Source organism: Chiloscyllium plagiosum, unplaced genomic scaffold, assembly GCF_037043375.1.
Source record: "Chiloscyllium plagiosum isolate Xiang-an unplaced genomic scaffold, Cpla_swu_hap1 HiC_scaffold_36, whole genome shotgun sequence".
In the NCBI taxonomy this organism is placed as follows: domain Eukaryota; kingdom Metazoa; phylum Chordata; class Chondrichthyes; order Orectolobiformes; family Hemiscylliidae; genus Chiloscyllium; species Chiloscyllium plagiosum.
This window is the reverse complement of record NW_028270174.1, coordinates 18,016,746-18,042,061: the sequence shown is the minus strand read 5'-3', so window position 1 is coordinate 18,042,061 and position 25,316 is coordinate 18,016,746. Positions and strand designations below refer to the sequence as shown.

The window sequence follows — 25,316 nt, the reverse complement described above, 5'->3', positions numbered from 1 at the left end:
TGCCTTCATTATTCTTGCAGGAAGGGGGAAGTGGGCAGGGATGGGGGAGATGGGCAGCATCTCTGCTCTCACCCTGATTGAGGTTGTTAAGGGCCTAGGTTAGGGTAATGGTTCAGTGGTAAAACAAAAAGGGAAGGCAGTTCCGTTAATGTTGCTGGGCATGGGATCAGTGACTCTATTAGTGTACTGGTAGTGCTCCTATGTCTGGACCAGAAGTGCTTGCTGCCCTGTGCTTCAAGTTGCACCTGCTTCAGAGGTGTGTCATAAAATGTCTCAACAGGTTGATTAAAATATCTTTAGGTCCATGAGTAGGGTTTTTAGCTTCTTCCTTGCCACCTGTATAGTTAGCAAGGACAACATCCATGTTCCTTCAAGCCGCATTGATTGTCTGGTGGTGCAATTTCCATCACTCAGGAACAAGTCCTACCTCATTGGCTGGGAGCTATAGACTCAGCAGCACCATCAGGAGAGGTGGCCACTTCTGGGATTACAAGCAGGGCCAATTCTACATCCCAATGCCAGGATCTATTTAGCAGGGACAAGAGGGAGACCCATTCTGAAGGAAAGGAGGGGAGGAGAGCCTTGATGGAAAGGGTATGGGAGGAAGGATCAGCCAGAGGGTGGGAAGAGATCTTGGAGGAGTTACTGATGTGGATAGGATATCGCTGAAATGGCTGTCATGTACGTCCAACCAATCCTCAACCTGCCTCCCCATCAACTCAATATAACCCTAACCTAGGTCCATAACAGCCACAATCAAGGTGAGAGCAGGGCTACTGCCCATCTCCCCTGCCCCTGCACATCCCCTGTTCCCGCCATTATAATAAAGGCAGTGTCCAGGCATGAGACCATGAAGAAGAGTACCCAAGGAATTTTACAGGTTCCCAAGAGCCCCTGACCTCTCAAATGCTAAGAGTCTGTCTCATATCCCAGTAAGGAACTGAAAACAGTGATGGATAACTCAGATCAAAATTTTGGGGTTCAGTGTTTTGTTTATTTTTGGAATGTAGGCATCAATGACAAACAATATTCACACTGACTTATTTATGGAGGACTGGGGTGACTTATGTGCATGCCCCCCCCCTTAAATCCTTTTCCGGGTCTGCACACGTACACGTTATTTAAAGGGAGCACCATGTGTGGCCCATAGAGATTTCTGCATGGCCCAAAGTTGAGCAGTTTAGAGGGAACATTGTTGGCAAGGCTGGTACTTGTTTTCTTCCCTTAGCTGTCCCCATAAGGTGGTGAGGGTGGGCTATCTTCACTGGGTCATGAATAGTCTAGAGTCCCATATCAATCACATTTGAAAAGAATGATCAGTTTCTCCTCTCAATGACATTAGTGAGTTAATTATTCTTTTTTATGACAATCTAGTAGTTTCATGGTTACCTTCGTTGAAATTGGTTTTATTCTCAGCTTTTGCAATTGAATTCAAATTCTAATCCAGTAGCCAGTCACCATGTTCTCAATAAATAACATGAATCCTCCTTGTGATCAACTGAAGAGGGTCACTGCGTTCCTGCATCTATGCTTCCCATCAAAGAACTAAAGATATATTCAGAAGGAAACAAAAGTTAAACTTTGTAAATGTTGCAGACTGGCCTAGCTTATTTTGTATAATTCAGAACAGTACTATACATTCATTTCCAAGTATTGTTGCTTTTTTTCACTGTCAGTTTTCCCTCTGGACTGATCATTCGTGGGGATTAGACTCTGTTTGCTTCTCTATATGTTAGTGTTGGATGTGACCAGGTGACCAACTCTTTTATTCACATAAAATAAGGGATACTTTGACTATGGAACCACGGGATTGTGGGTTTGCTGGTTATCATTAACATGGGGGTGGGGTGTGCTTGTGAATAGGCACAGTGGCCTTACAGCACTAGGGACCCGGGTTCGATTCCACCCTCGGGTGACTGTCTGTGTGGAGTTTGCATGTTCTCCCTGTGTCTGGGTGGGTTTCCTCCAGGTACTCCGGTTTCCTCTCATAGTCCAAAAATGTGCAGGTTAGGTGGGTTAGCCATGGGAAATGTAGAATTACAGGGGTAGAGAGGTGGGTCTAAGTAGGATGCGCTTCGGAGGGTCAATGTGGACTCGATGGGCCAAAAGGCCTGTATCCACACTGTAGGGATTCTATGACTATCCTCTCGTAGCCAATGGCCACAATGCGCATAATCATAAAACAAAACAAGAGGCGAACGCTCAGTCTGCAGGTGGCTTTTGGAGAAATCAGTCAAAATAAGGGACAATCCTTTAAAACATGGCTGTGTTGGTCAGCCTCGCTCTAACATTATGGCTTTCTGCATTGTCTGGTCTTGCTCCAACCTTTCTGGCTGTTTGTAACACTCATGATTTACTCTATAAAATAACCATTTTCTTGCCCAATTAATGGACTGCATTTGTTTTAATAGATTACAACAGCAAAATGCAGATCTGACAAAAACCCATGGTAACATAAACTTGCAATTTGAAAAATTATTGGAGAAAATAGAAGGTAAATTATAAAGATAATTACAAGTTGCTTAGCTTGTTCTTTATTTCTATTTTCAGTGGCTTAATTTAGTGAATAAAAAGTTCTCTGCAGTAATTCAGCTGTCTACCACTGCAACAACTAACCCTATGGGAAGAAATTTAATATATTATTTATTAATAAAACTAAACTAGATAGGTTCATATGTTTCCACTTATTCAACTAATAGTGAGGTATTTAAAAAAATGATCCTATCTTGCAACATTAGGATATGGTGGTATAAATCAATTGTAATTATAGATTGGCTGTAGACATCGCAGCTTCCAAGGTATCAATCTAAACTCACCTCTTGATATCAATTGTGTGAGTTTAGCAGATCATAATTGCTCAAGGTGTCCTGCTGAGATACTCTGCTCACATAACAACAGTCTTTCAAAGATAAATGCTGAGCTAATTTCACATTTTTAGGTTTTGTGAAGCTTAGTCTAAAGCTGGAGATTGAAAGAAATCAGACAGTTTGCAAACTGAGAATGCAGACAACAGAAATAAAGGTAAGAAACATGTAAATATTATAAAATATTTGCCGTAATTAAATATGGCTGACAAAAGAGACTTGCTATTGATGTTTTCCATCTTGCAGGGCAGAATAACAAGAATAACAAATTGGTTGCTCCCCACTCCTCTCTCTCTCTCTCTCCCTCTCTCCTTTCAATCAAACCTTGCTGATAGTATTCATTAGTGGTACAAGCCACAACTGGTCCATTCATATCACCAGCACCTCCCATCCCATGCATGCAGAATATGTGAGAGTTTACTGTACTGTGATTATTTCCTATAGAAAGGCACAAGACAGGAAAACCTTGCTGCACAGGTAACACATTTGAACATAATGTTTGAAGGCAGAAATCATGTTCTTATCAATGTTTCTTTATGGTCCTTAGAACCTTGAGGTGTCAAGTGTATGCAACAGAAAATTACTGCTACATCTTCTGAGCAAGAACATTCATCTCAGGCATGACAACCAGTTAAAGGCCAACCAGGTTTGAGGCACATTTGCTCGTAGCAGTTGGTTGCGCTCTCCTCATCTAAATGTAATGCAAACATGTGCTTTATCTTCTGAGGGCTATGGACTTGAAATTTTCTTCAAGGTTAGAGTCATCAGCAAGTCATGCAGGTGGACTCTAAACCCTGTGTAGTCTGAAATGGGCTTTTATCTGGTTAATATCTACATAAATGGAGGTGAGCCCTAATGGCTGGCGTGGTGGGTAGGTGGGATGTTGGATAAAGAGAACCCTCTCTGTGCCATCTTGCTGAACAATCCCAAAAGCCATAACCCCACCTTCAGTGGGCAAACTGAATCTGTGGCAAGATGGCGACATAGAAGTAATTTCACTGGATTATTCATCTTGAAGTTCAGGTAAATGGTCTGGGAATCTGTGATCAAATTCCAACACTGGTGGACTGCCAAGTCAATTCCTGGAGGTAAAGGAATCTGGAATTGTAAACAGGCCTCAGTAAGAATTGTTATGAAAACTCACCTGGTTTACGAATATATTCTGAAGAATAAAATCTGCCATCTTTACTTGGCCTGGCTGACATGTGACTCCAGACCCACAGCGATGTGGTTGACCCTTAATTTGCCCCTTCAAATGGCCTAGCAAGCCACTCAAGTTCAAAAGACAATAAATGGCCTTGCCAATGACATTAACATCCCAAGATTTAATGTTTTTTAAAAAAAACTATTGAGGAATTTGGACAGAGGTTGGGATATTTGCCAATCTCCTCACCTACTGCCAGCTCCTGGTTTAAAACAAAAGGCGGAAAAGTGAACCAATGACAGACACAGTGAAACAGAAAGTAAAACATTTGCCACCCTATTTGTGGCAACATTGGCAGCTTGTTGTACTCATTTGGAAAATGGTGGTGGCCTAGCAGCAAAACAAAAGGTTAGAACATGCATCAGTCTGTATTCTCTGCACTGTTCAACAGCTCACAGTCCTGATTATTGGACTGCACCATCTGAGGAACGCATATCAAGCACTCTCTCAAAATGTGGACCATCCTGAGGGCAACTCATCAGCTGATTGGATAAACAGGCTACAATTAATTAAGGTTAGTAAATCTCACTGTAAATCTGTCAGAAACTTATCGTTTTTATACTGTCAATAAGATGAAGCAACCATCCAGAAACATATCAGTTGTGGATTTACTGTTTGACATTAGTGTGCAGACACTTGGCAGGTTGGTGCAACATTCTTCTGCCTCAGTATTTTTAACTGAAGTGGCAAAAACAATAGTGCCGGTGTTAAAAATTGCAAAGTAACGACATCCAGGCGCATTCTGCCTCAGAGGAACTTTCAATAAACTCTGCGGGTGACCGATGAATGTATCATTACTGTGTGTGAAAGACAGGTTGACTGTGGCAACCTCTTAAAAAGTGGTGAAGGCCAAATTAAGTCATTTGTAAAAGCGAACGTGTTAATTAGAAGATGGTTGTCCTCAACTATACAGGGCTGACTTTCTGGTTTGTTTTCTGGATGAAGAGCTTCGTGGACCAGTTAGCAGGACTCAACCTCTTGATTTTTAATTCCTGGCATTCCCCGAACATTTAGCTGCTAGGCCTCAGCACTCGCTGAGCGAGCTCCAGAAAGATACCCATCAAGAAAGAGAAAGCAATAACTGTGCTGCAGAGAGCTGAAATTCTTCAGCATCCCAAATCATTCCAGCGGCGAAGGGTTGGGACACTGAACGAAGAGGCCTAAACAGATTAGACGATGTGCTAGAACCATTGAAATATTACATCACAGCTTCTGTGTCAGGGTCTTTCAAAGATGCCCCAGGGATAAGTCCAGAAATAGGGCCGTATGACCAGAAGGAGCTGAATTAGGCCTTTCGCCTCATTGAGTTTGCTCTGCCATTTGATCATGGCTGATATGTTTCTCAACCCCATTACCTGCCTTCTCCCTGCAACCCATGATCCCTTTACTGATCAAGACCCTATCTACCTCAGTCTTAAATACACTCAATGACTTGGACTCCACAGTCCACTGCAGCAATGAGTTCCACAGATTAATCAACCTCTGGCTGAAGAAATTCTTCGTCATCTCAGTTCTAAGGGATTGTGTCCTCAGATTCTAGTCTCTTTTATCAATGGAAATATCTTCTCCATGTCCACTCCATCCAGGTCTTTCAGCATTCTGTGAATTACAATGAGAGCTCTCTTCATCCTTCTAAACTCCATCAAGAATAGACGTAACATCCTCAACTACTCCTCATACTTTCATCCCCAGGATCATTCTTATAAACCTCATCTGCACCACTTCCAATACCAGTACATCCTTCCTTAGATATGTTGCACAAAATTGCTTTCAATATTCCAAATGCTGTCTGATCAGAACTTGTACAACCTGATCTCTGCTTTTGTATTCTATTCCTCTTGAAATTAATGCTGACATTGCATTTGCCTTCCTAATTGCCAACTTAACCAGTATGTTAGGTTTAAGAGAGTGCTAAACTAGGACTCCAAAGTCCCTTCGTGCTTCAGAACTCTGAAGATTCTCCCCATTTAGAAAGTAATCTATGCCATATTCTTCCAACAAAGTGCATAACCTCACGCTTTGTCACATTGTATTCCATTTTTGCCCATTCTCCTAGCCTGTCCAATTCTTCTGTAGCCTCTCTGCTTCCTCATCTGTCCTTCCACTTATCTTTATGTCATCTGGAAACATAACAGCAATGCTCTCAGTTCCTTCATCCAGATCATTAATGTATAATGTAATAGCTGAGGTTCTAAAAGTGACCTGTATGGAACTCCACTAGTCATCCTGAAAAAGACCCCTTTCTCCCCACTCTCTACTTTCTGCCAGTCAGCCAATCCTCCCTCCCACCTTAAACAGGGGTATCCTTAGGGAATGCGTTTGTGATATTGTTTACCAGAATAAGAACACATCTGCAGTCAAGTTGCTGAGTTGTTCTTGCATTTTGTAAGCTCAGCGTCCAAGAATCAGGTTACCTGATAGTTGCTTTCAGCTCACTAACCCCACTTCAGCTTGAATATGAACACTCACACGTGCCTGATGGAGATAATTAGTACCAGATGGCAAAAAAATACAGAACTATCATTACAAAATAATTTATATTAAATTATATGAATAAAACTTCATGCTCGTGATTAAATTGTGGAGTTTTTTTATTGAAAATCACTGGTTTGCAGGTGTTTATGAAGTTTGGAAGAGAACATTCTTAATATGGATCCCAACGATCCTACATTAAGACAATCCAGTTAATTTAGTCTTTTTTGTTGTCAGTGAGTAATGCATTGATTTCAGCTTCAGCTCTTGAAGATTTCCATTTAACGCTTGTCTGTCTCCCACAAGCCATGATCAAGCATGTTTGTTTAACTCACCTCAGTGGACTGACTTGAAGACAATGGGTGTGGGTTATTCAATGTCACAAACTGGATTGCTTTCTTGATAGGACATTATTGAAAAGTTTAAAATCCAGCAGAAGAAGCTAAAGCTTTTGGAAGAGGAAAACGAGCTGTTGGCACAAAAATCCAGCTGTGAATCATTGCGGAACATGGAAGCAAAAGTAACTGCATTACAGAAGGACATTCTAAAGGTGCGTGAACAATTTAAACTAGGAACTGAAACTTCAGAACAATGCATGGTCAAAGCAATTGTTCATTGTATTTGCAGAGGACTTGGGCCATGATTTGACTTATTATCTCTAAAATTGCAGCAAAACAATTTTTGGTAACCAGAAAGGAAATTAGAAAAAGCAAGTTATACACAAAATAATTATGACTTCATCAGCATCTGGAACAGAAAAGACAGATTAACCTTTTAGGTGGGGGTCAGCTGGTATTTCATCTGTCTTCTCACCTAATTCTCAATATTCACTTCATTGCATTTTCATTTTCCTTTAAGTAATGTTTTGATTTGCATGTGATTAATCATTTGTGATTGAATAACAGGAAAAAGTCTTCTATCAACGTAAAGTAACAGACAATTACTTCCCTCTTTACTTCACAAAAATTGTTCTAAACTCAAGGCAAGAGTCTTAACAGCTCAAAAGGCAGTCCATTTCCTATGGACAGAGTTGCATGCCTACTGCCAAGACAGGTCTGGAAACAGGTGGGAAGGGAGCAAATAACTGTGTGGGAAAGTAAAGGGTGACACTCCTCTTCCTATTCTCGCCCAATGATGTTTGGAGCTGGAAGCCTTCCTGCTCCAACCTCAAATTAAAGACCTTAAGTAGGCAACTAAGGGTCTCTCCCTACAGCAGACTTATCACACAAGGAGCCCAAGAAATAAAAACTGTTGGGTTTGCTCTTTGGGGTCCCAAGGATGGTGGAGAACATGTCCCATTCAAAAGCACTCAGTTTGACCAAGAATTAGTTTGAGGGAAGGGGCTGTTGTTAACCATTGAGAGCACAATCCCTATCCCATTGAACCTCACCTGGATGACACAGGTATGAATCTTTCTGACCAAAGAGGAAACGGGAGCTGGTGCATCAGTCATCCATCAAAATTATTCACAAAAGACCAAACCCCAGAATATTTGCAGACTACTTTCTCCCTTGCAAAGGCCAGCCATTTCCAAGTGGATTACTTTGATAAAATTAATAAATATTGTTAAATAATAATGTTGATTGAACAAAGCATGATAGAAGTATGCACTCTGCTGTGCGCTCTCATCATTAGTTCTAGTGTTTCAGTTACAGATGCAATCAGTACTAGTTATTTCTAAGCAACCAGCATAGATGGGTTATGACACATCTCTGTGTCAGGTGGGACTTGATCTTCTGGCCCAGAGGTGAGGACATTAGCACTGTGGCACACCATCGTTACTGTTATTCACAAATATGTTCTCATCTTTCCCCAGACAATGCCAGCTCCTCTTGATTACAATTGGAGCATGTCCATGCTCTATTGACATAGCATTAGTGACCTGTGGCCTGGTTCCCTGAGTGATCCTGGGCTTGGGTGGGTGAATTACTGGCAGCAGCCACTGCCGCAAATGGCATTACTTATAATCGCTGAGTGACAGGAACACCTCAACTCTCACCCCTCATCTCCCTCAACGCACATGGTCCTGAATTCTAGAGAGGGCTCACATTGTCCAGTGGTGGGCCTTATAAAAGGAGGTGAGACAAGGGTCTCCCTTGCAATCCAGGTGGCAGGCGAGACCCTGATGCCACCATTGATGACCACCTTATACGTGCAATCTGAGTTTGTTTTTTTCATAATCTATTTAACCAGTTATCAGAAATTCTTTAAAAACTGAAAGAACTGCAGATGTTGTAAATTAGAAACAAAAACAGAAATTGTTGGAAAAGCTCAGATTTGGGACGGCACAGTGGCTCAGTGGTTAGCACCGGTGTCTCACATTGCCAGGCTCCCAGGTTCGATTTCAGCCTTGGGTGACTGTCTGTGTGGAGTTTGCACATTCTCCCTGTGTCTGCGTGGGTTTCGTCCGGGTGCTCCAGTTTCCTCTCACAGTCCAAAGATGTGCAGGTCAGGTAAATTAGCCATGGTAAATTTCCCATAACGTTCGATACATGAGTCAGAGGGAAATGGATCTGGGTGGGTTACTCTTCGGAGGGTCGGTGTGGACTTGTTGGGCCAAAGGGCCTGTTTCCACACTGTAGGTAATCTAATCTACCAGCCATGTATATAATAATTACCAAAGTTTCAATGGTGTTATACAACAGACAGAATAGGGCTACCTATATAACTATAGGTTGGATCTAATATTTCCCAATTACAAAACAGACTATCCTCATTCTATTATATTGCGTAATATATTAAAGCAATGTTGTCTTCTTAAATTTCTTTTCAATAGCCTCATAGTGTGCCTTTGACAATAAACAAAGCCAGTAATTACAGTGTTGTAACTGGCACAGGGAACAGTGTTCAAATTAATTTACATAGGCATGAAATAAGTTTATATATAATCACAAGGTATGAAACCTACATGGAATGTTCGAAAGAATGTGCCAGCATTAATCAGAGTCACTAATACATCCAGTTGGTAATTCAGGAAAATTGCCTTTACCCATAAAATAGTGAGAATCTAGAATTTAGAACTACCACATGGAATGTTTGAGCCAAGTAGCATTGATGCATTTAAAGGGAAGCTAGATACACAAATGAGAGCAATAGGATGAGATGGCATAGAGTGGGAGGGGGAAATCACACAGCTCACACTGGTATAGAAGTGTTGGGCCGAAAGGTCTGTTTTGGTGGCATAGACTTGACGCAAATGTAATCTTTTGAAACAATGGCCTCCAATAGGAACAGGGAAGGAAACTTCTGGAATACATCAACAGAAGGTGCTGCTGGGGTGAATATCAGATTGGCAGTTAGCAACTGTTTGAGAGCTGGCAAAGCTACCAAATACTAAATCGCAGACTTATCAGGGCGGACAGAAAGTCAACAGCACAGAATGATAACCAATGCCTTCACCTTGTATGTGTCTCAGGGACAGCTAGTAAACAGTGGGAATTTGTCCCAATTAGACAAGGTGTAGACATAGGTCAGCAAAAAACACTCTAATAGCCAGGAGCAAAATAAAGTTTAGTGATAGAACTTTTCATTTATTTAGCATTTCTTCGCATTAATATTAAGCAAAATGCTGTATGTTAGTAAAAGAACACAACCCCCTTTACCCAAAGATTCCCAACTCTCCATGGAGGTTCAGATAGTTGCTGCGTGGGATGTTCAAAAAGGATATTCTGTGTGAACAGAGTCCACACAGTGCTCAAACTGTGTGTCTATGTCTTTCTGAAAATTTGAACTACATTAGCTTTCAGTAACTGTACCAGTTTAACGCATGCACATTATTTGCCCTGCATCTTACCTGCCAAACCCCTTTTACTGTGATGCTTTTCTTAAGACTTTTTTTTATAATTCATTTGTGGGGCATCCCTGGCTGGGCCAGCATTTATTGCCCATCCCGAGTTGCCCTTGAGAAGGTGGTGGTGAGCTACCTTCTTGAACTGCTGCAGTCCACCCGTTGTCGGTTGATCACAATGTCATTGGGGAGGGAATTCCAGGATTTTGACCCAGCAACAGTGAAGGAACGGCGATATATTTCCAAATCACAATAGTGTGTGGCTTGGAGAGGAACTTGAAGGTGGTGGTGTTCCCAAAAATCTGCTGCCCTTGTCCTTGTGGATGGAAGTGATCGTAGATTTGGAAGATGCTCTCTAAGAATCTTTGGTGAATGAGGCAAACAATTTCTTCCTGTGCCAGACTTTCTGCACAACTACTTCGGCAGCTTCATTTTGGCAGTATGGAGCTCTCTCCAGACGTTATCGATACTTTTTAACTGCATGGGCACTATTTACTCTAAGCAACAGCTAGAGAGCCCTACATTGCCTCCTGTGAGGAAAACCCAAGCAGTGAGTGGTGAGTTGTGGGTTTGACCCACAATCAGCGACCCAGGAATATCTCCCCACCACCCACTGCCCTCCTACTCCATGTCCTGCTGTACACTCAGAATGGGGAATGGGTGGGAGGTATGAGTGTTGCTCAGAATCAGTGAGGACCCCAAGCCACAGTGGAGTGAGATCAGGATGTGACTCCCACAGCTGGGAGCTCCCAAGCAAGTTCAACAGAATATCCTTTTTGAACATCCCACGCAGCAACAATCTGAACCCCCAATGTTTGAACACCAGCAATGGTGGGTTGAAGCCTTTGAAATGGGCGTTCATCACCTCTGCCTTAAAAAGACATTATTTTTCACCTTATATATTTTTAACCTTTCATGTGAGCTATTGCATTGTCTGATGCTTTCTGTAAGTTGCTGCAAGCTTTTAAATACTGCAGCAGAGTACTAATCCCTATTGCTTCAAAATGATAAATTCCCAAACAGAGGCTTTCTTAAAACTAGAAACTAATAATGATAGCTATTTTCCAAAGCATTAACTTTCCTCGCAAAGCTCACCTCTATGGTAAATTTCTATATTACGATGGGACAGGCATTGTAATTCTCTGTTACTCTTCTTTGGTACATTCTTGGAAACCTCTTCCAAAGCTTATTAAAGTTTTGAATATCAGAAATTTGCTCAACAATCCAGTATCCAAAAATTAGATTTGATTACTTACAGTGTGGAAACAGGCCCTTCGGCCCAACAAGTCCACACCGACCCGCCGAAGCGCAACCCACCCAGACCCCTTCACCTAACACTACGGGCAATTTAGCATGGCCAATTCACCTAACCTGTACATTTTTTGGATTGTGGGAGGAAACCCATGCAGACAAGGGGAGAATGTGCAAACTCCACACAGAGAGTTGCCTGAGGCGGGAATTGAACCCAGGTCTCTGGTGCTGTGAGGCAGCAGTGCTAACCACTGTGCCACCGTGCTGCCCACAAATAATGCACTGGGGAACTATCAAGAACTAGGTGCATGAAGCTCAATGTGCCTACAAGCAGGATTTTCAGCATTTCTAATGTCCTATTTTCTCTGAGTAACAGATGTCCTTTTTGTGAGTTCTAACAGCTTGTTTCATTAGTTGACAGCTTTAGATACGCAGGCAAGACTGCAGCAGGATCACCACAAAATTCTTTTGACAGGTTGGAATAATTCAGTATGATTATTGCTTTTCATTCATGTTTTGTGTCAATTTGAGAACTGATTGAATTTCAGCTTGTTAACTTTATAAAGCTAACAATGTGTTGTGATGCACAGATGAAGCAGCCTTGGGCTTGCATTCGAAAACAATGGGAAGGCTCCCTGGTTGTGAGAAACAGGCAACATTACAGAAACAGGGAGAACAAGCAGAAACTGAAGACGACCTGAGAAGGCTTTATCCATTTGCTGCAAAGACAATGGCTATTGAAGATGTGTAATAAGCTATCCATCAGCTGCTACCTTTGCCAATACTTTACCTTAATTGCTATCTCAAGGAATTATGCAGAGTCCATATATTTTTCAAACTCAACATTATATTGTGAACACTAAGGAGGAATTGGTTAGTACACTGCCATTTCTCTTTAGAAATTTGGGTTAATCCAGGACACAACAAAAGTTTACAGTCAGCTGAGTGTGAAAAGCATTTGCTTAAAATCAGTTAAAATAGTCTTAATTAGTGGGTAAAAATCACAACCCAAAACCAAAGGAACTCTGCTCACATTGAATAATCATATTTAGGCAAAGCTATAGAAATATGACAGGGCCAAATAGGGTCACTCTTGTAAAGTAGACTTCAAGACCTGTTGTTAACTGGAGGGCATTTATAACTGTCCTGGAATATATAATGCTAATTGCATTCATCTTGCCTATTGAGTAAGCTGACCAAAACAGAATCATCGTTCCTAACGACCATGACTCCACAGCTAAATGTCAAGCCATTGTTTCCAAGACTGTCACCAATGATCTTACCTCTTCCAAAGATCTTCCTCCATGGCTTTCAACCTCACAGTCCCTCAACACCAAATGGCTCACTTCTACCTCCTTCCCAACATCTATAATATCCACAAACAAGATGCCCTGGTAAGCCTCTTGTTTCAAGGAACTGATTTGTTCCTATCTCAACTCTAGATTATTTCCCTTTGTCCACTATCTGCCTCTTTACATTTGTGACTCCTCCGACACCCTCTGTTACATTAAGTTTTCAGTTCCTGGCCCAGTCATTTAATGTGCAACATAAATGTCCAATTCCACTACAGCCCCAGACCTTAAATGAAGACCCAAGCGGCCCTCAACATCTCCCTATTACCCTACCCTTTCCCTGGCTTAAGCTGCCTTCCCATTGAACAATGTCTTCTTTGACTGTACACACCTGCTTCAAAATTACTTGTGTATCTCCAGAAAGCACATGGGCCCTAGACATACCTGAATTTCCTTGGTTTGTGTGGAACAATTGTTGTTCTAGTCCTACTCAGGCGAAGAAGGGAGATAAACAACAGGGCTATCAGACTCGAAGAGATTGTAGAGATAACAATGGGCCATGCCATGGAGAGATTTGACAATAAAGTTTAAAATTTTAAAATATGGGAGCTGGTGTAGGTCAGCAGGGGCAGGTGTGATGGGAGAATGGGACATCGCATGAGTTCAGACACAAGCATTAGAGTTTTGGATGGTGTTGGGTTTGTGGAGAATGGGAGAGGCTAGTGAAGAATAATGGGAGTTGTCAAGTCTAGTGGTTTAAAAAAAAGCGATGATAAAATTTTCAACAGCAGGGGCAGAGTTGACCAGTGTTATGGAGGTGGAAATAGATCATTATCGTGATGGTGCAGATACGTATTTGGAAATTTACCTCAGGGTCAAAAATGTCACACAGGCTCCAAACAGTCTGGTGTACCTTGATACAATGAATTAATGAATAGTCAAAAGTATTTTGGATGGATAGTAAGTGAATGATAAGGGATTATCAACGTCAAATTGTCATAAGAGGAGAGAATAAAATAAGTTTCTTTACAGAGATAAAAATTGAATGGAATGTTTAATCACAAGGAATGGTTCAGACAGACTCCATTTTGCAATTTTGAAAGAACAATTGGTTGGATATTTGATTATGGAATGGCAATGCTTTTGGATTGCTACAGTAAAGGGCCATTGCAGACATGATGGATCAAGTTGCTAACAATGTTCTGTGATTCACAGGTAAGGCAGCCTAGGGTTTGTGATGTAAAAATTGGGAAGACTCCAGTCTGTGGGAAAATGGACAACATTAGAGGAAAATATGGGGGAAAAAAAACTGCAAAAGCTGCCATGAAGTTGAAAAGGTTTTATCAATCTCGTGTTGTCAGAATGATGATTGGAGTCAAACAGTCATCAATAAGATGCAACATTTGCCAATACTGCTATGTCAGCATGGTGGGTCAATGGTTAGCACTGTTACCTCACAATGCCAGGGACATGGGATCAAGTCAGCATAGTGTGACTGTCTGTGTGGAGTTTGCACATTCTCCGCGTGTCTGTGTGGGTTTCCTCCCACAGTCCAAAGATGTGCTGTTTAGGTTGTGTTAAACTGTCCATGGTGTCCATGGATGTGCAGGCTAGTTGTATTAGCCATGGGGTTATGGGGACAGGGTTGGGGTTGAGTTTGGGTGGGATTCTTTCTGGAGGATTGGTGTGGACTCGATGGGCTGAATGGCCTCTTTCCACACTATGGAGATTCCATGACTTTTCCATCTCAGATTTGAGGAGAAAGTGAGGTCTGCAGATGCTGGAGATCAGAGCTGAAAATGTGTTGCTGGAAAAGCGCAGCAGGTCAGGCAGCATCCAGGGAACAGGAGAATCGACGTTTTGGGCATAAGCCCTTCTTCAGGAATCTCAGATTTGAACTGAGTGATTTGAGGAATCTTAATCTTCCTCCCCTTCACCCAGCGTTATGGAGGTCCATTATCAGAACTATATTACTATCCTGCAAAGATGAACTAACATAGCCTAACTGATGATGGAAAATGAGACTTTACCCATCCGTTATTTACCGGGCAATGATATTGATGTATGCAGAACATTCAAAGTGAATAGAAAGATACATAAGTGATAATGACTAAGAAAGCTCTTTCTACTATTTAAAAATGCACATTAAACTCAGTGCCAGTGACTTGGGTATACAAAGGCAGTGAAGACATTCTTGGATCTCCTTTGGGATTGCCATAGAGATGGTCAATTTTATAAAGCTGCAACCAACTGATTCAGTTCCGTTCTCTGCATGAGAGCGCTTAATGCTCAAATACAATGTTTGTGAGCATTTTGTATATTCAAGCTTCAAATTGCAAATTTTTGTCGCATCTCAGTCCACTCATGACTTTACCATTATTGTAAGTATCACTTGAAGGAGTCTAGCAACACTCAGTATCAGGAGGAGAGGGAAGAAAGGCAATGTAGCCATTGTTACAATGTGCTTTCCCGCTGCTATCCAAACACAGAAACCAGAAACCCTCCAGGCTTGAAAATGTTCTTGAAGCCTTCTTAAAGAGTGTAATTTTCCCAATGGCAAATCCTTCTCTATAATTATTCAATTTGAGTGGGCTGGGTACTGGTTCAAAGGACCACACACATTTGTTCAGGATCATGTGACAGGAGGCTTAGGAATGCCTGTTACCCTTTCAGAAACGGAATGTCCCAGAGTAGAGCAGAGGAGGTAAACTGACCATGCAGGTCACTTCTCCCAATTCCGTTTTCTTGCATTTGGAACTAAACATTCCTCACCCATGTTAGAGTTCAATGTAAGGCTAACAGCCAGCAATACTTGAAGGTGGGTGTGAGAAGGAGATGGGTGCACTTTAACACTGGATATGGAGTGTCTTGTGACCTACTTCAAACATGCACTTGGTGCAGTTCAGCATTCATCAGTGCAACAAAGTGTGTATAAATGTTCATTAAGATTTGGGAAATACTTAATTTCAGGGCTACCCCTGGAACTGGAAGGATTGAGCAATGATCCAGACACAATGCGTCCATTATGCTGCAACATGAAAAGTATTATGCTGTTTCTACACTTTATTCCACTTGCCACGCCTTGGGAAGCTTGGAAGTATTTTGTTAATTTGACTTAAGTCCAGCATTTTGTTTTTCACTATATCCTTGTGATCATGTTTCTACGGTGTACATTGTTTTTGCAAAAGTAAATAAAAGAGAATTTGAATAAAATGTAATCTATTTCTGCTTTGTGTTTGGTCTGATGAGTGCAAGGCAAACATCTTCAGTGTCATGTCTCTCTCTTCAGCAGTATTTTGAATTAAGTTCATAAATCATAGAAATAAAAGGTGGGGTCAGTAAAAAGGACCATTGGTGTTGTCAGCCTGTCATAAAAAGCAGGGGAAAGTGAGGACAGCCGATGCTGGAGATCAGAGTCGAGAGTGCAGTGCTGAAAAAGCACAGCTGGTCAGGCAGCATCCGAGCAGCAGGAGAATTGACATTTTGGGCATAAGCCCTTCGTCAGAAAAACCAAACCTGTTCAGTATTGGGGAAATCCAGTATTGCTCCCAAGTTTTAATTCAGAGGATAAAACTCACACCTAGAAATAGAGTAACAATTTATGTAACAGAAGCTAGAAATTCATGCCATAAATGTTTAGAATAGAACACACTAATGCCAGGTTTGGTGCTAATAAGGACTAACTCTAAACTAGCAGGGCTGTAATACTTTATGCAGCAAAGTGAAACATTCTACACTGAGATGTTTAGAACAATGCAGAGATCAGCTTGCAAGAGGATGTTACTCAAAACACTAGCTTTTTCAATTTCAATTTATGTTCTTGAATCATATTCATCAATCTGGTTTATTTGTCTGTGAGGACTGGACACAGGAGCTGAAACCAAGCTGCATAGCCCAGGGGATGGAGAAAACACCAGGAAAGATGGCCTGTCAAAATTTCTCGTGGAATGTCATTCAATAGGAAATAAATTTCGCACAATCAGGACTCAATTCCATTTTAAGGTATTGAAATCAACTATGACAATAAAATCCATGTGAGCTCCAGTTTTTCCTAAATGTCTTGCAACCAATCACATATCATTGCAGGTAAAGGGGGAATAAGTTCATATTTGACTGTAACCTCAGTTGTAACTTTTTCTTACAAGTCTTAGCTAAGACCACTCGGTGAATAGCCAAGGTCTTTTTCCCAGGGTAGGGGAGTCCAAAACTAGAAGGTACGTGTTTAAGGTGAGAAGGGAAAGATATAAAAGAGACCGAAGGGGCAACGTTTTTAACAGAAGATGGTGTGTGTATGGAATGAGCTGCAAGAGAAAGTGTTAGAGGCTGGTATAATTACATTTAAAAGTCATCTGAATAGAAAGGGTTTAGAGCGATAAGGGCCAAGTGCTGGCAAATGGGACTACATTAGTTGAGGATATCTGATTGGCATGGACAAGTTGGAGCCATGTTGTATAAATTAACTAATTGCCTCATTCTGTGAAAATCAATGAAAAATTAAGTTTCCTCAGACTTCTCTGACTTATCTCTCCATTGCCCTAGCATCTGGAAAAAACTGCTTTGACATTTATGGCCTCTTCCTCAGATTCTGTGTCTTCTTGCTCATTAGTGGAAGATTGCAGCTCCTGCCAAAAGATCAAAAGCAATGCACAACATACCACAAATAGCCAAGGCATCCTATGTGGTGTGCATAGATTGCTCTCCCTGAGCAGCCCAGCAGCAGAATCGCATTTTAATGAAACCAATGCATTGCTCAATAACAGCCCTGGTAACACTCCTCTGTGGGTCTCTGGGCATGCTGGACTGGTGTCATGAGGCAATGTCTTCAGTGGATATCGCTTGTCATCCTAGATCCAACCTTGCACTTGTGCAGGGACCTTAAATAACTTTGGGAGCTGTGAGTGCTAAAGAATGCATGAGTCATGAGAGCTCAGGAATTGTGCAGACACCTGCATTGTACATTTTCTATAATTGCAGATGACTTAAATGTTTATAGAACCGAATCTCTTGTGATGCAAAAAAAGCAGCTGGCTGTTCCCGGAGAGCTCTGATGTCCTAATCGAAAGATGAGATGCTGTTCCTCAAGCTTGGATTGAATATCAATAGAACATAGCAGCGGGGAAAGGGACAAAGAGGTCATCATGAAAGCACAGTGGAGAATTAACATTTACATGAGACAGGTTACAACATTCTAAGTTCAACACTGAGTTCAACAACTGTAAACGATCTACTCATTTTGTTTTATTTTTATTCGCATGGTTCTGTCTTAACTTTGTTTTCAAGTTGCTGCCTTCAGACATGACTGTCCATGACTCTGCCATTCCTACCTACTCTGGACAAAGCTTTCCTGTCTTTACTAGAGGTGTTACCCCTCCCTTTATCCCAAGGAATCTTTTATCATTTCATCCCTACCACCCTCTACACAGACTTTCCTTTTTCTCTTCCTCCCACTCCTCCTACTTTTGCTGGCTCAAAGCATTTCATATTTCCACAATCCTTCAATTCCCAAGACCTGAAATAATAAGTCTCCCTTTCTCTCTCTCTCTCCTCCTTTCTCTCTACCCATCTCCACCACCGCAACCCCCCACCGCGCCCCACCCCACTTCCACAAATGCTATCATTGCTGCTAAGTACTTCCAGTATCTTGTGATATCATTTTGGATTTCTGGAACCCAGAGTCTTTAGCTTTAGTTCCACTGAAATCAGTATCATTTATAACATGACTCAATGAGTAAAAACAATTAAACAATATGGAAAGCTTTGGTTACATTATACGTCTGACCCTCACCAGTGAGAGAGCTGCAAGAATTAATCCCAAGAACCATGATGTCAAACAGTAAATATACTGTGCTGTCAGAAGTTGCCATATATTGCATATTACCATGGACATGAATTCCCAGCTCGGCGAACACAACCACAACAACGAGCACCCGAGCTACAAATCTTCTCACAAACTATGAATTCTCAAAGGCTAGAAGTGGAGATAGAGAGTCTACTTAACAGCCTACACCAATTGTTTTGCCTTGCAGTTAGTTAGAATAATCAGTTCGCTGCAAAGAGAACTGCAGGGATACCCTTGACTGTTTCACAGTTTTAGCCTGTGCTTCTACAGATACACTGATTGCAGTCATTTTCACTTAGTGCGATAAAGTAGGTGACAGTAAATTGGCAGCTGACTGAATTGGATGAAAATGAATCAGAAAAATTGAAAGCAGGCTGCCGAGTTGCTATCACTTGCTCTGCACCATCACACGAACAAAATTACACTCATTGAATCCCTGTTACAGGCTGCAGCCGATGAGACCAGGAATACTGCATCAATACAGATGTTCGCTTATAAAGTATTTGAACTTTTTTGAGTTTGAGTTTGATTTACTGTTGTCACATGTACCGAGATGTAGACAGTGAAAAGTGTTGTTTTGCATGCTATATAGGTGGATCAGACCATACAAAGTGCATCAGGGTAGCAGAACAGAATGCAGAGAGAGATATCAACATTAACATTTGAGAGATCCATCCAAAAGTCTGATAGCGCCCAGAAGAAGCTGTTCTTGAATCTGTTTGTGCATGTATTCTAACTTATATATCTTCTGCCCGATGGAAGAGAGTATAACTGGGATAGAAGGGTCTTTGGTTCCTTTCCTGAGGCAGCTGGAAGTATAGATGGAGTCAATGAATGGAAGGCTGGTTTGCGTGATGAGCTGGGCTGCGCTCATGACTCTCTGTAGATTCTTGCAGTCTTGGGAAAAGCAGTTGCCAAACCACGCTGTGATAGGATGCTTTCTATGGTGCATCTATAAAAACTGATATGAGTCTTTGTGGACATGCTGAACTTCCTCAGCCTCCTGAGGAAATAGAGACATTGTGCTTTCCTGACCGTCAAGTGAGCGTTGGTGGACCAGGACAGATTGTTGGTGATCATCACTCCCAGGAACTAGATGCTCTCAACCATCTCCACCATTGATACCGACAGGACCGTGCCCTCCAATCCACTTCCTGAAGTCAATGACCTGCTTCTTCATTTTGCTGATGTTGATGGAGAGATTGTTGTCTTTACACCATGCCACAAAATATTCAATCTCTTTCCTGTATTCTGCGTCGCTGTTGTAAATGGAGTTGGAGTGGAATTTGGCCACACAGTGGTGATTGCATAAGGAGCATAGTAGGGGGCTGAGTATGCAGCCTTTTGGGGCACTGGTGTGGAGGATTATGGTGAAGAATGTGTTGTCACTGATTGTGGTCTATGGGTCAGGAAGTCGAGGATCAAGTTTCAGAGAGGGGAGCCAAGACCTAGGTCTCAGAGTTTAGAGATGAATTTGTTTAGAATTATGGTGTTGAAGATGGAGTTGTAGTCAATAAGTCAGAGGTGATGTAGGTATTGTTATTATTTAGATGCGCCAAGGATGAGTGTAGGCCAGGGAAATGGCGTCTGCTGTGGACCTGTTGCGCCGGTAGGTGAATTGCAAAGGATCAATTTGGTAGGCTTGAGCTGATGTGAGCCATTATGTTTTAAAGATATAAATGGCTAAAATTAACCTATATGAAAAATCATAGAATGAATAATAAATATGAAATTTAGCAAATAGAAACAAAAGTGTCTTTTATTCATTGAGTGGATATGGACTTGGCTGTTGGTGGGCCATTATTTATTGCCCATCCCTAATTGCCTTAGAGAGTTGGTGGTGAGTTCCTTTCTTGAACTGCAGTCTATATGATGTACATGGACCCATGTGCCATTAGGGAGGGAGTTCCAAGATTAAGAAACCGTCACATGGTTCCAAGTCAGCTAGGTGAGTGGCTTGAAGGTGAACTTGCATGGTGCTCCCATATATCTGAACCGGACTTGTCCTGAATGAGAAATGTGTCACTGTTCCTTCACTGTCACTGGGTGAAATATCCAGAATTCTACATCTAATAGGACAATGGGAAAACTTTTATTATAATGATTTCAGCAGTACAAGAGAGCAGTAGAACCTCAAAGGCAATTAGAGACAGGCAATAAATGTTGGTCCTATCAGCAATATTCATGTTACATGAAAGAATAAAAACAATGCGTTGTTACACAAGAGGGCAAATCCGTCAATGATTGAAAAACAGGTGATTAACAATGATGGCTGTAAGAATGGAAGATTCGCTTAGGCTTCCTGTGGCATGGTGGCAGTGTCCCTACGTCTGAGTCAGGACACCCAGGTTCAGGTCCCAACTTTTCCAGAAGTGTTTAATAACATCTTGAACAGGATGGTTGATTAAAAAAGGAGGATTTGGTTGAACTTACAGACCACATGGAACAAAATGCTCGTAAGATAAACCTATAGCTGTGCACAGCATCAAATGTAATTAATTTTTATAAGGACAGTAAGCTGGATGAGATGCTACACATTGCAAAGTATGGAAGGGAGATTAATATGGATTTTTTATAGACGAGACTATAGCACTGCAAATTATACATGGTAACTTCGAGAGAATGGGGTGAGTGTCTCTATTTCTTCCATACATCTAGATCTTATTATTAACTTTTTGGCTACATCATAAAAAGAAACTTCTCAATCTATGAATACTATCCAAATTGGAAATGTTCCCAACAAGCTTTATTCTTTAATTTGTAATGTGTTTTTTTTGTTCTTCTGCTGGCAGACATTTCAATGTAAATTTTCCCAGTGGCATTCACCTCTTTCCATTATCACCATTAATTACCCACTTACCCTTGCTAAATGCCCAATTACAGTTTCTCAGTTTTGCAGTATTTTATTAAGTGGAGTTGATATATAGAAAAGATTGCCTGGGGAGGTCGAGGAGGTGGCTGGCATAAGCAAATTCTTGTTCAATTGATTAATTTTGGTACAATCATAGCATAAGACCAATGTACTGGAAGTAATATCGTGGTGAATCTTGCGTAACATGTCACCTACTTAATTGCTTAATCGGATGGTTTTAAATCTTTATCTGTTCCAGGATGCATTAAGTAAAATAAAGCCATCGTACAGTGAGTTCAGCTTTAAGTGGGCAAGTTGCAATTCATAATTTTAAAATATTGAAGGTTGTGATCTTATGCTCAAAACCCATGGAGCTGATGTGCGTTGGGCCCTAATAACGTGGGCCATCAGGTGCTAAGGCAAGCTATGCAATCACTTACTTGGCACTGCGATGGGAATGTGCCTCTTCACCAGGGATTACACTTACCAAGGCCCCAGACAAAATTTATAAATAAGACATCGTATTCACACAACGTAATCTGGATGTGGAAGGCACTGCTGTAGCTGAGAACCCACATAAAACAAATATTGCATGGTTGCCTCATTCATCTATATTTCAGCTTTTCATAGAGGAGTCCAGTTCCAGTGATTTATTGCAGGTTGATCCTGGCATTTCACTGCTTATTTCATCATATCCTTGGGTTTCCACATTGTGCTATCCACACTCTCTTAGAGGTGGTCACCATTTGTAAGGTGTGAGCCAGTAGATTTCTGATTGAGCACTGCATCAGTTAAATTGATAACCAATCTGATGGACATGTTACTTTCATTTAAGGAATGATGGGATCAGAACAAACAATGCAGGCTAGCTTAGATTTCCAAATATATTGCAAACTTAGTGTGGAGCCGCAGGAGATAGGACAGATATTAAACAAATATTTTGCCTCAGTATTTACTGTGGAAAAGGACATGGAAGATATAGAATGTAGGGAAATAGACGGTGATATCTTGAAAAATGCCCATATTGCGGAGGAGAAAGTGCTGGATATCTTGAAACGCATAAAAGTAGATAAATCCCGAAGACCTGATCAGGTGTACCCTAGAACTCTGTGGGAAGCTAGGGAAGTGATTGCTGGGACTCTTACTGAGATATTTATATCATTGATAGTCACAGGTGAGGTGCCGGAAGACTGGAGGTTGGCTAATGTAGTGCCACTGTTTTAGAAAAGTGGTAAGGTCAAGCCAGGGAACTATAGACCAGTGAGCCTGACCTCGGTGGTGAGCAAATTGTTGGAGGGAACCCTGAGGGACAGGATGTACATGTGTTTGGAAAGGCAAGGACTGATTAGGGATAGTCAACATGGCTTTATGCGTGGGAAATCACGTCTCACAAACTTGATTGAGTTTTTTGAAGAAGTAACAAAGAGGATTGATGAGGGCAGAGCGGTAGATGTGATCTATATGGACTTCAGCAAGGCGTTCAACAAGGTTCCCCATGGGAGAGAGGCGAGCAAGTTTAGATATAGTGGAATACAGGGAGAACTAGCCATTTGGATACTGAACTGACTCAAAGGTAGAAGACAGAGGGTGGTGGTGGAGGGTTGTTTTTCAGACTGGACGTCTGTGACCAGTGGAGTGCCACAAGGATCGGAGCTGTGTCCACTACTTTTCATCATTTATATAAATGATTTGGATGTGAGCATAAGAGATAGAGTTAGTAAATTTGCTGATAACACCAAAATTGGAGATGTAGTGGACAGCGAAGAAGGTTACCTCAGATTACAATGGGATCTTGATCAGATGGGCCAATGGGCTGAGAAGTGACAGGTAACGTTTAATTTAGATAAATGTGAGGTGATGCATTTTGGGAAACCAAACCTTAGTTTGCTTAATTAAACACTTAATGGTAAGATCCTAGGGAGTGTTGCTGAACAAAGAGACCTTGAAGTGCAGGTTCATAGCTCCTTGAAAGTGGAGTCGCAGATAGATAACATAATGAAGAAGGCATTTGGTATGCTTCCAGAGTTGGGAGGTCATGTTGTGGCTCTACAGGACATTGGTTAGGCCACTGTTGGAATATTGCATGCAATTCTGGTCTCCTTCCTATCAGAAAGATGTTTGAAACTTGAAAGGGTTCAGAAAAGATTTACAAGGATGTTGCCAGGGTTGGAGGATTTGAGCTATATGGAGAGGTTAAATAGGCTAGGGCTGTTTTGCCTGGAACATCGGAGGCTGAGGGGTGACCTTAAAGAAGTTTACAAAATCATGAAGGGCATGGATAGGATAAATAGACACAGTCTGTTCCTGGGGTGAGGGAGTCTAGAACTAGAGGGCATAGGTTTAGGGTTAGAGGGGAAAGATATAAAAGAGACCTAAGGGGCAACCTTTTCACGCAGAGGGTGGTACATGTATGGAATGAGCTGCCAGAGGAAGTGGTGGAGACTAGTACAATTGCAACATTTACAAGGCATCTGGATGGGTATAGGAATAGGAAGGGGTTGGAGGGATATGGGCCGGGTGCTGGCAGGTGGGACTAGATTGGGTTGGGATATCTGGTTGGCAGGGACGGGTTGGACCGAAGGGTCTGTTTCCGTGCTGTACATCCCTATGACTCGTTGACTCTATGATGCATGATGATGCCATTCAGCAGGGCATTGGAATAGAGGAGTGTAAGAAGAAAAATTGGCTTCAGTTTGAATCCCAGATGGACACAGCTATCATCCACCTCGTGAGAACCTGTGAACATGCAGTAAACAAGGTGACGTAGATGTAAAGAGGAGAAACTAGTGAAGCTCAAGGTCAGCATGAAATAAACAATGTGCATTGCTGGCACAGGCTTCTGACCTGCTGTGTGAGTGCTTCCAGTATTTTCTGTTTTGTTTATAGCTACTTTTGTTGACATTGCTGTTTGTTTTCTGCTACGTTGCATGGCCACAATGAAAACTGAGTTGACACAGCAGAAAAACAGAATACAATGCTAAAGCATAGTACATCTGTAGATTTGGTATACAATTAGACAGCTGTCAGAGAGCTAAGTGATCACCCCCTGCATAAACTATCAGTGAAGTGTGGTTAGGAGGCATTGCAAGGCAACACACTAATGCTAACCAAAGTTTGATTCCATATATATTGGTGACCTTCCAGAGATCAGTAAGTTTGTTCCACACCTACTCTTAGAATCAGTGCTAGGCATTCACTCTTTCTGCTCACCCCATCTATTCTAGACACACTCCAAAGAGGGGCCCACTCTAGTTCAAAACCCCCATCCTTCCTACTACACCTCTTCCAGAAAAAAAACAGCTTTGAAAGGTTCATTGTTCTGACATTGTTGCAACCATTTCTACCACTCAGCAGAGGCACCATGTTGCAGACTGCAAGTCACGTAGCTCTTTGTTTCATGTACAATATACAGTATTTAAATATTGTTAAGGCAGTCATAGATAGATTCTTGATTACCAAGGGGATGGAACATTGTCAGGGATATAGAGTTGAGGTTAAGATCAGATCAGCCACAATCTTATTGAATCGTGGAGCGGGCTTAAGGGTCAAGTGACCTAGTTTTGTTCCTTGTTTGTTTTTATGTCAGAGGTGTTATAACAGGATGCAAAATTGTTGCTGTCACATTTTTTTACATGAGGACAGCTCATAATATGACAGGTGCATACAACAATGTCCCATAAAAGGGTAACTTGGATCTCTAACAATTAGAATCCATCCAAGTGAAAATTAAAATATGGCGTTGACATTATGTCATTT

General features: G+C 41.5%; 1 protein-coding gene across 2 annotated transcripts in view; it reads left to right on the top strand.

Annotated features, from left to right (window-relative positions):
- Nucleotides 1–14,485, top strand: part of LOC122539437 (uncharacterized) — a 73,363-nt gene extending 58,878 nt beyond the window's left edge. For both annotated transcript variants that reach the window (XM_043674277.2, XM_043674276.2), the window contains exons 11-17: nucleotides 2,412–2,494; nucleotides 2,939–3,021; nucleotides 3,412–3,510; nucleotides 4,460–4,582; nucleotides 6,947–7,090; nucleotides 11,993–12,053; nucleotides 12,169–14,485. In XM_043674277.2, coding sequence (XP_043530212.2) covers nucleotides 2,412–2,494; nucleotides 2,939–3,021; nucleotides 3,412–3,510; nucleotides 4,460–4,582; nucleotides 6,947–7,090; nucleotides 11,993–12,053; nucleotides 12,169–12,329 — 754 coding nt within the window. In that variant the 3' untranslated portion in view covers nucleotides 12,330–14,485. The remainder of the gene's footprint in view (nucleotides 1–2,411; nucleotides 2,495–2,938; nucleotides 3,022–3,411; nucleotides 3,511–4,459; nucleotides 4,583–6,946; nucleotides 7,091–11,992; nucleotides 12,054–12,168) is intronic.
- The last annotated feature ends 10,831 nt before the right edge of the window (nucleotides 14,486–25,316 follow it).